The following is a 16549-nucleotide window of genomic DNA, read 5'->3' as shown; positions in this document are numbered from 1 at the left end:
TTCCTGCTGGCCTTGTCATTGAGGGGAGGTAATTTTAACTAGACACCAGATAGGGCACTGTCTTTTTAGCCATTGACATCTTTTAATTGGTGATCCTCCCTCATTTTGTCCTGACTACTCTCAACCATGGACAGTGAGACACCTTTCACTTCAGTGCACCCATTTTAATCTGCAACACGCCTGTTTACAGTTGTTGCCTGATATACCTTCCATTTTAGTAGATGACATGTGCTCAGCTGATTGTGTCCTGGCATTTATCAGTGTTAGTGAGATGACATAGGCCATTTGAAGCTCCTTTTTGGGGAATAAAACCCCCCTTCCATAGCAGTTCTCTAATATTTCCTTCCATTTTTAGTTTCTCTCCTTCTTGAGTTTCGCTCCCATTGCTGCCGATTTCACATTCAGTTTTTTACCCTTCTCCAAGCCACAGAATGGGCACTTACGACCGTAGCAGTTTTATGCTCTAAAACCATAAAAAAAAGAAGTTATCGGCAAACCTCATAGTTTTTATTTCTTCTACATGAATTTTAATTCTTACTCAAACTTTTCCTTTACTGCTCACTCAATATACGGATTGAATAACATCAAGGATAGCCTATAACCCTGTGTCTCTCCTTTCCCAACCACTGCTTCCCTTTCATGCCCCTTGACTTGTAAAGGCCACCTGGTTTCTTTACAAATTGTAAATAGCCTTTCTCTTCCCGTATTTTACCCTGCTGCCTTTAGAATTTGAAAGAGAGTATCTGAGTCAGCATTGTCAAAAGCCTTCTCTAAGTCTACAAATACTACAAATGTAGGTTTGCCTTTCCTTAATCTATCTTCTAAGATAAGTTGCGCGTTGCCGCATGTGTTGCAACATTTCTATGGAATCCAAACTGATGCTCCTCAAGGGTGGCTTCTACCAGTTTTTCCATTCGTCTGTAAGGAATTCGCGTTAGTATTTTGCAGCTGTGACTTATTAAACTGATAGTTCGGTAATTTTCGCACCTGTCAGCTCCTGCTTTCTTTGGGATTGGATTTATTAAATTATTCTTGAAGCCTGAGGGTATTTCAACTGTTTCATACATCTTGTTCATCAGATGGTAGAGTTTTGTCAGGGCTGGCTCTGCCAAGGCTATCAATATTTCTAATGGAATGCTGTCCACTCCCAGAGCCTTGTTTCAACTTATGTCTTTCAGTGCTCTGTGAAATTCTTTACAAAGTATCATATATCCCATTTCATCTTCATCTACATCCTCTTCCTATTCCATAACATCACCCCCAAATGCATTGCGCTTGTATATACCCTCTTTATGTATATATATCCCAGTTTGTGGTCCCAGGACAGTCAGTCCACGGCCGAGTTTCAGACAAGAAACCTTTGTTGATTAGAACAACAACAATGTATCAACTTAACTGAAATAAGTGTAACACAATTAGGTCATGTTAAAACAATGACACTGTTCAATACGTACCAAATTATGTGGCAAGAACTGTGTGGTAAGTTTTTTACTGTTCATAGATGTTCAACAGTAAAATATTGTAGCAGTATGTTGACGTTTGCTTGCAACCTAGTTGTAACTGCCGTCTGCGTCACGTTGCTGTGCAGCGAGCTACATTAATTTAGGTATTAACTGTAATTTTCTTACTTGTCACTTCTTCTTCCATGTGATTTTGCTTTTAGGAAGGTTTAATTGTCGAGTGCTAGTAATAGTGTTCCATAGATTTCGTGTTTGTTTTGAATACAATCAGAGGGAGTCCCTTTAATCAGCCACAGTGCCAGTAGTGTCAGTGTTTGATTTGAATACAGTCCAGAGACAGGTAGTGCTATTTTCATTGTTTTCTACAAGAAGTGTGTAGTATCCTCAGTTTAGTCAACTATCAGCTGCCTTTAGTGAATTAGCAGTCTAGTTATAAGTTGATTAACTCTCTACAATAAATTCATTTCTTAGGACAGAGAGGATGTGTGACTGCTGTGTACGGACGCAGGAGGAACTGGCCACTGTTCGCGAACAGCTGAACGTGTTGATGGCCGCGGTCAGCCGTCTTCAGGCTGCTGCCTCGGAGTGTAGTGGCAGTGGGGAGTCTGGTGCGTCGCATGGTACACCCCAGGTGTTACATGCTTCACCCACTGTCCCTGCTGTCAAGACATCTTCGAGGGTACCGGGCATGGTTGGGCCACCCTCTCCCCAAGGGGAGTGGTGGGTTCAGTGGCATTCGTGGCGCACGAGGCAGAGGGTCAATGTGGAGGCTGGCCGTGTGGCATCACCCGCTCTGACTGTGACTGGACATGTGGCCGATCCTTCAGCAAGGTCCGAGCAGGCACATGGGGGGAGGGGTTTATTAGTGATTGGGAGCTCCAATCTTAGGCGGGTGATGGAGCCCCTTAGGGAAATAGCGGAAAGGTCGGGGAAGAAGGCCAGTGTTCACTCTGTCTGCTTGCTGGGGGGTCTCATCCAAGATGTGGAGGAGGCCCTGCCGGCGACAATAGAGAGCACTGAGTGCACCCGACTGCAAATTGTTGCTCATGTCGGCACCCATGACTCCTGCCGTCTCGGTTCAGAGATCATCCTCAATTCATACAGGTGGTTGGCGGAATTGGTGAAGGCGGAAAGCCTCGCTCACGGGGTGGAATCTGAGCTAACTATTTGTAGTATCGTTTCCAGAACCGATCGCGTTCCTCTGGTTTGGAGCCGAGTGGAAGGCTTAAACCAGAGGCTCAGACGATTCTGCGGAGATCTGGGGTGCAAATTTCTCAACCTCCGCTATCGAGTGGAGAAATGTAGGGTCCCTCTGAATAGGTCAGGCATGCACTACACGCAGGAAGCGGCTACAAGGGTAGCGGAGTACGTGTGGAGTGCACATGTGGGTTTTTTAGGTTGGAGAATTCCATCCCTAGGCCCGACAAAACGCCTCCTGAGATGCGGCAAGGTAAGAGTAGGCAAAATGCAACAGGGAATAACAATATTAATCTGCTAATAGTAAATTGCAGGAGTGCAGGAGTGTCTATAGAAAGGTCCCAGAACTGCTCTCATTAATAAACGGTCACAATACCCACATAGTACTAGGGACAGAAAGTTGGCTGAAACCGGATGTTAACAGTAACGATATTCTAAACTCAGATTGGAATGTTTACCGCAGAGACAGGTTGAACAGTGAAGGGGGAGGCGTGTTTATAGTGATAAGAAGTGCAATAGTGCCGAAGGAAATTGACGGAGATCCGAAATGTGAAATAATTTGGATGAAGGTCACGGTTAAAGCAGGCTCAGACATGGTAATTGGATGTCTTTATAGGCCCCCTGGCTCAGCAGCTGCTGTGGCTGAGCACCTGAAGTATAATTTGGAAAATATTTCGAGTAGATTTCCCCACCATGTTATAGTTCTGGGTGGAGATTTTAATTTGCCGGATATAGACTGGGAGACTCAAACGTTCATAACGGGTGGCAGGGACAAAGAATCCAGTGAAATTTTTTTAAGTGCTTTATCTGAAAACAACCTTGAGCAATTAAACAGAGAACCGACTCGTGGCGATATTAGACCTTCTGGTGACAAACAGACCCGAACTACTTGAAACAGTTAATGCAGAACAGGAAATCAGCGATCATAAAGCAGTTATTGCATCGATGATTTCAGCCGTAAATAGAAATATTAAATAAGGTAGGAAGATTTTTCTGTTTAGCGAAAGTAACAAAAATCAGATTTCAGAGTACCTGCAAGATCGTAAGAGATGGAAAAGAGCCACCATGGTACAACAACTGAGTTAGAAAACTGCTGCGGAAGCAAAGGGAACTTCACAGCAAACATAAACATAGCCAAATCCTTGCAGACAAACAAAATTTACGCGAAGCGAAATGTAGTGTGAGGAGGGCTATGCGAGAGGCATTCAATGAATTTTAAAGTAATGTTCTATGTACTAACTTCGCAGAAAATCCTAAGAAAGTTTGGTCTTATGTCAAAGCGTTAGGTGGATCAAAACAAAATGTCCAGACACTCTGTGACCAAAATGGTACTGAAACAGAGGATGGCAGACTAAAGGCCGAAATGCTAAATGCCTTTTTTTAAAAGCTGTTTCACAGAGGAAGACTGCACTGCACAGATGACAAAATGGTAGATATCTAAACATTGACTGATGGATAGAGAAACAATTAAAATCTCTCAAAAGAGGAAAGGCCGCTGGACCTGATGGGATACCAGTTCGATTTTACACAGAGTACACGAAGAAACTTGCCCCCCTTCTTGCAGCGGTGTACCGTAGGTCTCTAGAAGAGCGTAGTGTTTCTAAAGATTGGAAAAGGGCACAGGTCATCCCCGTTTTCAAGAAGGGACGTCAAACATATGTGCAGAACTATAGACCTATATCTCTTAACGTTGATTAGTTGTAGAATTTTGGAACACGTATTATGTTTGACTGTAATGACTTTTCTGGAAACTAGAAATCTACTCTGTAGGAATCAGCATGGGTTTCGAAAAAGACGATCATGTGAAACCCAGCTAGTGCTATTCGTCCACAAGACTCAGGGGGCCATAGACACAGGTTCCCAGGTAGATGCCGTGTTTCTTGATTTCCGCAAGGCGTTCAATACAGTTCCCAACAGTCGTTTAATGAACAAAGTAAGAGCATATGGACTGTCAGACCAATTGTGTGATTGGATTGAAGAGTTCCTGGATAACAGAACGCAACACGTCATTCTCAATAGAGAGAAGTCTTCCAAAGTAAGAGTGATTTCAGGTATGCCACAGGTGAGTGTCGTAGGACGATTGCTATTCACAATATACATAAATGACCTCGTTGATGACATCGGAAGTTCACTGAGGTTTTTTGCGGATGATGCTGTGGTATATCGAGAGGTTGTAACAATGGAAAATTGTACTGAAATACAGGAGGATCTGCAACGAATTGACGCATGGTGCAGGGAATGGCAATTGAGTCTCAATGTGGACAAGTGTAATGTGCTGCGAATACATAGAAAAAAAGATCCCTTATCATTTAGCTACAATATAGCAGGTCAGCAACTGGAAGCCGGTAATTCCATAAATTATCTGGGAGTATGTGCATTAGGAGTGATTTAAAATGGAATGATAATATAAAGTTGATCGTCAGTAAAGCAGATGCGAGACTGAGATTCATTGGAAGAATCCTAAGGAAATTTAAACTGAAAACAAAGGAAGTAGGTTACAGTACGCTTGTTCGCCCACTGCTTGAATACTGCTCAGCAGTATGGGATCCGTACCAGATAGGGTTGATAGAAGAGATAGAGAAGATCCAACGGAGAGCAGCGCGCTTTGTTACTGGATCATTTAGTAATGGCGAAAGCGTTACGGAGATGATAGATGAACTCCAGTGGAAGACTCTGGAGGAGATACGCTCAGAAGCTCAGTATGGGCTTTTGTTGAAGTTTCGAGAACATACCTTCAGCGAGGAGTCAAGCAGTATATTGCTCCCTCCTATGTATATCTCGCGAAGAGACCATGAGGATAAAATGAGAGAGATTAGAGCCCACACAGAGGTATACCGATAATCTTTCTTTCCATTAACAATACAAGACTGGAATAGAAGGGAGAACCACTAGAGGTACTCAAGATACCCTCTGCCACACACCATCAGATGGCTTCGGAGTATGGATGTAGATGTAGATGTAATGAGACTTACCGAAAGTCAAACAATAGTGCACTGTGTATTATTGGGGGGCTCAGAACAGGGAATGTATTGAACTGTGAATCGCAAATGTGCACCTGTCAGCTACATCATTTAAAGTAGTCAGTGTTGAACTTCCACCCCCTGTTTTTCAGCCAGTGTAGCAATGCAGTTCGTTGACACCAAGGACAATCAGTGAAGAAATAAGCAGTCGAACGTCACAATTTCTCTTTTCTGTTTTTCTATTTTCCCTATCACGTTCAAATTTCTGACATTTTATGCATTAATTCATAGAATGTTATGATTTTATTGGTTATTCAGTCTTTTCCTCATAGTCATCTAAGCATTGGCAATCCCTTCCTGGAGCTCCAAATGGTGGCCTAGTCTAGAATCTCACGCCACCACAGAGATCAACGTTACACTTTTCCAATAACACTCCACATGTCCTGTGGATACACATTATTTGTCTTTAATGTAGTGGTTTCCATTGCCTTCTGCATCCTCATATTGTTCATTATTGTTGATTCTTCCACCTTTTAGGTTGTTTCCCACCTCAAGGACAAGAGAGTGCTCTGAACCCCTGTCTGCAACTCCACCTTGTTCGACAATGCTGCCAGCAAAATGAGGGTGACTTCTTATGCCACAAGTCTTTGGCTACAACTGATGATGATTTTTATTCAAAATTTAAGAAGTGTCTAAGTTTGAACCCAGTACCCAGGATGTTGTGACTACTAGTCAAAGACTCTATACCTGCACCATTGGTACACTCAGTAACAATCTCTCCTTTTCATAATGTTGATGTAGAAGCATAGGTAAGTAGGGAAAAGACAGATACTGCCTATAGAAAAGTTAGACATTGGGAAAGAAAAGCAACTGCATGAATGTAAAAAGCTCTGATGGACAACCAGTACTGTAAGCAATGAAGGAAGAGATGAAGGGTGGAAGGATTGTGTAGAGGAACTGCACAAGGGAAATGAATTTGAAGGCAAGGAAAGAGGATGTAGATGATCAGGTAGAAGATATGATGCTGCAAGAATAATTTGGCAGACCACTGAAAGATGTAAGTCCCTAAAGTAGACAACATTCCCTCAGAAATACTGATATCCTTGGGAAAGCCAGCCATAGGAAAACTATTCCACTTGGAGTGCATGATGAATGAGACAGGCAAGATACCCTGAGACTTTAAGAAGGATGTAATAATTCAAACTGCAAAGAAAGCAAGTGCTGACTTGTGAATATTGGAGAACTATCAGTTTAGTAAGTAATGGTTGCAAAGTACTAACATCAATTATTTACAGAAGAATAGAAAAAGTGGTAGAAGCTGATCTTGGACAAGATCAGTTCAGATTCTGGAGAAATGTATGAACTTGTGAGGCAACACTGGCACTACAACTTATCTTAGAAGATAGGCTGACAACAGTCAAATCTACATTTAAAGCTTTTTTAAAGTTGGAGAAAGCTTTTGACAGTTTCGACTGGAGTACACTTTTTGAAAATCCGGAGGAATCAGCAATAAAATGTAGGGGGTCAAAGCCTATTTATAACTTGTACAGACACATGATGACAGCTATAAGAGTCAATGGGGCACGAAAGGGAAGCTGTGACTGGAAGAAAGGGAGCTACGGTTATAACTTATCCACAATGTTATTCCATCTGTACATTTAGCAAGCAGTAAAGGAAATCAAAGAAAAAAATGGAACAGAAATTAAAGTTCAGAAGAAGAAATGAACACTTGGAGTTTTGCTTGTCACATTCTGATTGTCAGAGATAAAAAGGGCATGGAAAAGCAGTTGAACAGAATAGGTGGTGTCTTGAACAGAGATGATAGGATGAACATTAACGAAAGCAAAGCATGGGGAATTGAATTTTGTCAAATTAAAGCATGCAATACTGGAGGAATTAGATTATGAAACAAGTCAATGAAACTAGTTTTCCTATTTGGGCAGCAAAATAACTGATGTTGGCCAAATTAGAGAGCATATAAATTGTAGTCCAGTAATGCAAAAAAGTGTTTCTGAAGAAGAGAAATTTAACACTGAATATAGATCTAAGTGTCCAGAAGTCTGTTATGTGGTATTTGTCTGGAGTGAGTCTTGAATAGAAGTGAAACATGGACAATAAACAGTTCAGACCAGAATCAAATAGAGGCTTTTGAAATGTGGTGCTACAAAAGAATCATGATGGTTAGGTAGATAGATCATGTAACCAATGAGGAGGTACTGAATAGAATTGGCAAGAAGGGATTGGTTCATGGGGCATATTCTGATACATTAATGGATGACCAGTTTAGTACTGGAGAGAAATCGAAATGTGTGTGTGGAAGAGAGGGGATGGGGCTAAAAATCTTAAAGGGAATCCAAGAGATGAATACAGAATGCTGATTCAGATGGATATAAGTTGCAGTAGCTATTCTAGAATGAAGAGTCTTGCACAAGGTTGGGTAGTGTGAAGAGCCTCATCAAACCAGTCTTCAGACTGAAAAAAACAACAACAATGACTTAATGAATGGATTTGTGTGTTCACTAGACCCACTGAAAATTGCATCACGCAACATAGATTGAGTACTAGTCAGTTAGGCCCAGTTTCATAACATATTGGCTACATGTTGTTCTCACAATGAGTAAGAACTAACAATTGACTGTGTCTTTGTATATCAAGCCTGTTAATAGCTGTGTGAAAGATTAAAAATCATTTTCTAATTACATTTTGAATATTGACATAAAAAATTGGAAAATCAGAGGACAAACATAGATATATCAGGCAAAGAAGCAAATGTATTTAACAAAAAGCTGCATAACTAGAAAATAGTATACATTCTAAGGAAGGTAAAAAACTATGCACCACAAAGTGATTATCTGAATGGTATGGAAATCAATAAATTTGATGTCCGTGTAGAGACAAACAAGTGATTAAAATATCAGGATAACTATATGATGTAAGGAGCAACAGTTTCACAAATTGAGCAAGTCAATAACATGTTGGTCCACCTATAGAACATATGCAAGTAGTTACTTAGCTCGGCATTGATTAATAGTTGTTGGATGTCCTCCTGAGAGATGTTGCACCAAGTTCTGCCCAATTGGTATGTTAGGTCACTAAAATCCTGAGTCAGTTGGAGGACTCTGCTCATAATGCTCTCAATGTTCTCAGTTCAGGAGAGATCTGGCGACCTTGTTTTCCAAGGTAGGCTTTGAAAAGCATGATGAAAAGCAGTAGAAATTCTTGCTGTGTGTGGGCAGACATTATCTTACTTAAATCTAAGCCCAGATGGCTTGTCATGAGGGACAATTAATTGGTGCATAGAATATCATTGATGTACCATTGTGTTGTAAAGTTACCGTGGGTGATAACCAAGGGGACCTGCTACAAAAAGAAATGGCACCCCAGACTATTATACCTGGTTGTCAGGACATATGTCGGTTGAGTCAGGTTTCTATCCTACCATTTCTGGGGCATCTCCACACATATTTGCTGTTCATTGGGACTTCATTCAAAGCATGACTAATCACTGATGACAGTTCTACTCCAGTCAGTGAGATTCCAGGGCAAAGATGTGTCTGGAGATGTCATGAAGAGTGGTGGGATAATAAACGGCCTGTTACATGCTTGACAGCCTGACAACCATGAGTAATGGTCTGGGGTGCCATTTCTTGTCGTAGCAGCATCCCTTTGCCATCTACAGCACCCTTGAAGCACAGTGGTATTTCACTGACATTCTATGAACTATTTTGTTGACCTTCATGGTTGCCAGATCTCTCTATCCAGCTGAGAATGTTTGGAGTATTATGGACTGGGCCATCCAACAGTCTTGGAATTTTGATGATCTAATGCACCAATTGGACAAAATTAGGCATGATGTCCTTCAGAAAGACATCCAACAACTCTGTCAATCAATGATGATGATGATGATGATGATGAGTCCCATACTCCGTTTACCGAGCGTAGGGGAGCGACGCGGGAGACCCGCGCCGCCATACTAGGCAAGGTCCTAGTGGAGGTGGTTTGCCATTGCCTTCCTCCGACCGTAATGGGGATGATTGATGATGATGATGAAGACGACACAAACACCCAGTCATCACGAGGCAGGTGAAAAATCCCTGACCCCGCCGGGAATCGAACCCGGGACCCCGTGCTCGGGAAGCGAGAACGCTACCGCGAGACCACGAGCTGCGGACTGTGCCAAGCTGAATTACTGCCTGCGTAAGGGCCAGAGGTGGACTAATGCACTGTTGAGTTGCTCAATTTGTGAAGCTCTTTCACTTAAATAAGTCATTCAATATCTCATTCCAATTTTCCAATTGAGTAATAAAACAACTAACAAGTTATTCTAGTAGAATTAGGAATATTTGGAATCAGAAAAACAGGCCTATAAAACTGGGGTACTTAAGTTTAGAAATTATCATTGTTTTAGGTTGGAACATTGCAGACTGCAGGAGTTTTGAAATTTTTCTCTCTGTGTGATGTGCATGTATAGTAAATCATTCAAAGACAGTATTTTTACAATAGTGAATGTGTTACTATTATCAGTAGTCTGAAAACACTCCAGTGAATACTTATGTCAATTATATAGACAGATTAATCTGCCAGGAAGTTTCATATCAGTGCATACTCCGCTGCAGAGTTGAAATCTCATTCTGGAAACATCCCCAAGGCTGTGGCTAAGCCTTGTCTCTGCAGTATCCTTTCTTTCAGGAGTGCTAGTTCAGCAAGGTTCACAGGCGAGCTTCTGTAAAGTTTGGAAGGTAGGAGACAAGGTACTGGCACAAGTAAAGCTGTGAGGACGGGGCGTGAGTCTTTCTTGGGTCGCTCAGTTGGTAGAGCACTTGCCTGAGAAAGGCAAATGTCTCGAGTTCAAGTCTCGGTCCAGCACACGGTTTTAATCTGCTAGGAAGTTTTGTATTGTATATTTATTCTAACAAAAGAATACCCAGTAAAGAAGAAACATGTATTGATGTCAAGAGTGCTGTAAGAACAAGTGGGAGACTCCAACATAGCTCTGTTAAGCAGCAAGGTACTAGGCAGTTGATACCTTGTCACTTCATGTGCACTGTTACCTTGCATGCTGAAGATGTCAGCATTATATTTTGGTACACTTCTTTATAACCCAAGGTAAATCAAAATATAATTTTAATTTGATGTGCTGTCCTACATGGATTGTAGTCAAGTTGTCTACCACCCAAATTTATCACATTTTCATGGAGATTATGTATGCAAAAAACTTTTCTAAATTCTTCTTTTCAGAATGTGATGAGTATACAAGGTCAGTGCAAGATATATTTGAAGCTCTACCACTCCTTCCAGATGCTGATCCACTAATTATAAAAGTGGACAAATGTGATTTTGAGAATCTGCCATTAATTGTTGGAGGGGAGGACACTGATGTAGGAGAGTTTCCTCATATGGTAAATATGCAAGTAGTTAATTCTTGCTCTGTATTTTAAATTAACTTTTCGTGTAAAATTGCAAAGACATAGATTGTCTGGCCAGTACTTAATTTCACAAGGCAGAATTCCTATACATTCAGAAGGGAAAACACTAATCTAAACTTGTAGAACATTTAGTTACTTTCACAGGTGGAAAAAATGGGATAGGCTGGAGAGCAAACTAAGGTAAGTGTTTTCACTTTCAAGTGTATCTGTTGGCAGTAATTAAATTGTTCTGCTTTGTGCAGGTGTCAGCTGGCCATTGTATCTTTTTGTAATTTTATAGCTTTCTCAAGTAAACTTTACCTTTGATTGAATTAACTTTTGTGTTATATTTATGCAGGAAAAATGAAAATAAAGAAGTAGCACCTTCACGGTGAGTAACTGTAATAAAGAATATCTTCCAGATCAGCAATTAACTGTACTATTCAACAAAGTAAGAAGTGAAAATCATAAATTGTTACTATACAGAGTCATTATCAGAATTTATAAGTAAATGATTTTAATAAAATGTTTACAATATAAGAATCTCTTACATCAAATACAAATAATGGAACATGCTACCAGAATTTCTCATTCTTTCATATGTGAACTAAGGCATTTTACATTAACACTGAACTGGTTGTTTTAAAAGCTCAGCATACAGTCATTAGGGTGAACATCATATTTAATCCCCCTACGCCAACATCCCCCACATTCATGGTCTATCTACTGCTGAACCCTCCTGCAGGTCTGGGGGTAAGAATAGGCCCGAGTATTCCTTCCCTGTTGTAAGAGGTCACTAAAAGGAGTTTCACAAGTTTTGTCTTTTATGTGATGGTCCCCTGTAGGGTTTGACCTCCATTCTTCAAAATTTTCCGGAAGAGCGAGCCAATTGGGGAAGGGCGCCTTACATGGTGCATTGTGGCCATACATTGAGGGTTTGGCCCACTTTCTCATCATCACATTGCAGTCCTGCCCAATCTCTATCTCTTGGGCAAGAAACCTTTCTGGGTGCATTTTTCACCAAACACTATGCAGTGTTGCTTTCTGTGTCAACGATGACTATGGACTTTTTTGCACCTGATACCCAGCACGGTAGCCAGTCTGTTGTGGTGAGGCTGCCATGTACCCTGTTGGTTGTAGACCCCTGACCACACAGGGAATGCTCTGCTGATGCCTGTGCCATTAACTCTCACGTATGCCAAGGGGTAGACACACATTCCCCTGGGGCATCGGGACTCTCGGCAATGGCCATCCTGCCAGGTCGCCTTTGCTGTGGCTGGGTGGCACCCGTGAGGAGGTCCCCTAATCAGAGTGGGTGACATCAGGGTGGATAACACTTGATGAAACATAGTCCATCATCTCTTGCTGGTGGTAAAACACCAGCAGACTCTAAATGTTCATGAGCTCAATTCAGCGCACAGAAATATGACCCGAAATTGTTCCCCTCCCTGGCCACACCATGGGTGGAACGTCAGGCTAAAGATGGCAACGGATCTTATTTGCCATGGTACCTTGTTTGTTCAAGAGCTGATAGGGAATCTTACATGCTGATGAAGCCTCAGTTTTTTGTTGAGCATTTAGAGGACAAGTTTGGGGATGTGGGGGACTGGTCCTAAATGAGATCTGTGTCAGTCTTGATCGAAACAGCATCTTCTGCCCAGCCAAGGGAATCTGGGGGATGTTTCTGTAACCATCACACCCCATAAGAGCTTAAATATGGTCCAGGGTATCATATTTCAAAGGGACCTTCTTTTGCAGTCTGACGATGAGCTGTGCGCCAATTTAGAGCGGCGAGGTGTACATTGCATCTGGCGTGTCCTCTGGGATCTGATGAATAATCAGGTTGCCACCGGTGCTGTCATCTTAGCCTTCGAGGCTGATACATTGCCCGAGAAGGTTAAGATGATGAGCTGCTGTGATGTAAAGCCCTATAATCCACTCCTGATGAGGTGCTTTAAGTGCTGGAAGTTTGGCCATATGTCTTCCCGCTGTACTTCCAGCATCACATGTCAAGATTGTGGACGCCCATCACATCCCATTCTCCATGTCCCCCCTCCCATCTCTGTCAACTGCGGAGAGCACCATTCACCTTGCTTGGCAGACTGCAGGATTCTTCAAAAGGAAGGAAAATCATGGAGTACAAGACCCTGTACCGACTGACCTACACTGAGGCTAAGAGAAAATTCGAGTGCCTGATCCTGTGTGTATGACATCGTCTTATGCCACTGCTACAACAGTTCTGGCACCATCAGCTCCACCTACCCCAGTCACATCTTAGAGCTGGAAGACTACACCTGCCCCCTTGATGGTGGGGGGCATTTCTCTCCCTGTTGCTCCTGTACCACCTACTTTGGGAGCAGAACACCCCCCCCTCCCCCCCCCCCCCCCCACACACACACACAATCAGGGATGTCCATCCCCACTTCTATGCTGGAGAAGCATAAGTCTTCTTCAGCTTCTCTCACTAGGAAGGTATCCCTTGGGTCACTCCCTTCCCAGGCTTCTGCTAGTGGGAAAGATGACACCCGCCAGTGGCTGAAAAGCCCAAAAGCAGCTGGTCGTAGGGCTTTACACTCATCCTCAGTCCCGGAGACTGAATCAGTGAAGTCCCCCCAGCTAGGGAAACTCAAGCAGCAGCAAGAGAAATCCAAAAGGAAAACCCCTACGACCAAGGAAGTTGCGAGGGCATCCACACCAGTGTTACCCACAAGCTCTGTGTCAGAGGGTGGGGTGGAGATTTTGGCGTCCGCTGAGGACCTAGATCTCGCCATACCCTCAGGCACAATGGATATAGACTGCTCAGGCCATACGTTGCTGGCAGCAGGTGACTCTGAGGCATAAACAACCTCATTGAATGTTCCATGCCTTCCCAGTCTCACGATGACTTCATCCTCCAGTAGAATTGCGGTGGTTTTTTCCACCACCTGGCTGAGCTAAGGCAACTTTTAAGCTTTACACCTGCTATCTGCATTGCACTCCAGGAAACCTGGTTCCTGGCAATGCGGACCCCTGCCCTGTGTGGCTACAAGGGATATTACAGGAACCATAGCGACTATAATCGAGTGTCAGGTGGAGTTTGCATTTATGTCTTAAACTCAGTCTGTAGTGAAACTGTGCCCCTTCAAACCCCTCTTGAAGCTGTGGCTGTCAGAATAAGGATGACGCAGGAAATAACTGTCTGCAGTATGTATCTTCCTGCAGATGGTGCAGTACCCTTGAATGCACTGCACTGATTGATCAACTCCCTAAACCCTTCCAACTTTTGGGAGATTTTAACGCCCATAACCCCATGTGGGGTGGCACAGTTCATACTGGCTGAGGCAGAGATGCAGAAAATTTACTGTCACAACTCGACCTGTGCCTCTTAAATACTTGGGCCGCCACACATTTCATTGTGGCTCATGGTAGTTACTCGGCCATTGATTTATCAATTTGCAGCGCAGGACTTTTCCCATCTCTCCACTGAAGAGCAAATGATGGCCTGTGTGGTAGTGACCACTTTCCCATCTTCCTGTCACTGGCTCAACGTCAGGTCCATGGAAGTCTGCCCAGATTGGCTGTGAACAAGGTGGACTGGGAAACTTTCACCTCTTCTGTCACCGTTGAATCTCCCGCACATGTTAACACCAATGTGATGGTTGAGCAGGTGACTACAATTGTTTCTGCGGCAGAAAATGTGATCCCTCGCTATTTAGGGTGCCCCTGGCATAAGGCTGACCCTTGGTGGTCGCCAGCAGTCGTTGAACCAATTAAGGAGCATCAGTGGGCTCTACAGCAGCATAAGTGGCACCCTTCCCTGGAGCACCTTATAGCCTTTAAATGTCTCCCTCATTAGGTCTTCGACGTCCATGACATCTGGCGGGGATTCAAATTCTGGTCATCTGGTAGGGATTATAAATTCTGATGCACGCAGTACCAGATCCCTCCCCCCTGAAACTTGTGCATAGGGGTGGGAATGCCCCGAATGGTGCCGAGGTGGGCAGCAGTGGGGAGAGGACCTGGGCTCATCAACTGATATTGGGGGGAGGAAGGTATGCCCGAGGTATCCATGAGAGCCGATCCATGAGCTGCGATGACCATGGCGGGTGTCCAACCCGCCTCGCACATGTACTTGCGGACCCACACAGCCATATCAGGGGCATGCCGCTGCAAGGTCTTGGAGTGGGGGCAGGAGGGGATGGTGTCAGCAAATGGAGCAGGGTCCGCAGCTGTCACCCATGAAGGAGCTCTGCCGGACCGAGTCTGTCAATTGGTGTAGTGCAATAGGCACTCAAAAACAGGATGAGGCCGACGTGGTTGGAGACATGTTGACCACCACTGGTGTTTAAAAGTGTGGACAAGCCTCTCTGTCGTGCCATTGGATGAAAGGGGGCTATGGATATGTTTGATACCGTTGGCCTGACAGAAGGTGTGGAAGGAGGATGCTGTGAATTGGGGACCATTATCAGAGACCAACATGTGTGGTAGGCCCTCAATGATGAGACCTTGGACCAGGGCTGTGAGTGTAGCCTCCGTGGTTGTGGATGCCATGCGGACAACATATGGTTATTTCGGGTAGGCATCAACAATGAGTAACTACATGGACCCCAAAAACAGGTGCGCAAAATCGATATGGATGTGATCCCATGGCCGGCGAGGCACAGGCCAGGGTGCAAACGACTGGGGGGGCTTGCCTGGTGATGCGCACAGACAGTGCACCAATGGACCAGGCGCTCAATATCGCCATCAATGCTGGGCCAATACACATGCCGGTGTGCCAAAACTTTCATATTGGACATACCCCGGCACCCGCAGTGTAACAAACTGAACACATGAAGCTGCAATTCCAGAGGGATGACCACCCTATGGGTATCCGACTCCGTGGACAACAGAAGGACATCATCGACCACAGAGAGCCTGTGGGACAGTTGGCGCTGGGGGCTGAAATCGGACTGCATCTGATGAGTAACATAGGAGGGCCACCTGTGGACCATGTAGTTGAGAACCTGTCACAAGACAGGATCATAGCAGGTAGCCACAGCAATGTGAGCAGCCAAGTGATTGAGGGGTTGAGCAATGGAGACAGCCTGTGGCAAGAACTTGAAGTAATAATTGCCCTAAAACACCTGGAGTTCAGACAAGTCGTTGGGATGAGGAAGGGCCTCAATGGCCGCGAAATTATCACCTGAAAGGCGAATGCCATCTTTGCGAAGCCAGTGGCCTAAGTATTCCACTTCCAGTTGAAAAACCAACACTTGTACAGCCAACAGCGTAAACCAGCAGACTGCAGAGCGAGAAATAAGGCTCTGAGGTTTTGCAAATGTTCCTGGCGGGAATGCCCGGTGACTTAGATGTCATCCAGATAATTCACACAGATGGGGATAGGATGTGTAAACTGCTCCAAGAATTGCTGGAAAATGGCTGGTGCCGAAGAGACACCAAAGGGAAGGCGCTTATACTTATACAATCTGAAAAGTGTGTTGGTAACCATGATGTTCTGAGATTCGGCATCCAAGGGCAACCGGTGGTATGCCTCAGCCAGGTCAAT

The 16549-nt window shown here is 43.8% G+C and overlaps 1 protein-coding gene across 1 annotated transcript in view; it reads left to right on the top strand.

The window, feature by feature from the left end:
* Nucleotides 1-16549, top strand: part of LOC126335512 (serine protease snake-like) — a 205031-nt gene that overhangs the window by 113083 nt on the left and 75399 nt on the right. Inside the window, exon 4 of the mRNA XM_049998867.1 lies at nt 10856-11016. Coding sequence (XP_049854824.1) covers nt 10856-11016 — 161 coding nt within the window. The remainder of the gene's footprint in view (nt 1-10855; nt 11017-16549) is intronic.

Source organism: Schistocerca gregaria, chromosome 2, assembly GCF_023897955.1.
Source record: "Schistocerca gregaria isolate iqSchGreg1 chromosome 2, iqSchGreg1.2, whole genome shotgun sequence".
Classification (NCBI taxonomy): Eukaryota; Metazoa; Arthropoda; class Insecta; order Orthoptera; family Acrididae; genus Schistocerca; species Schistocerca gregaria.
This window is presented reverse-complemented; position numbering and strand designations above follow the sequence as displayed.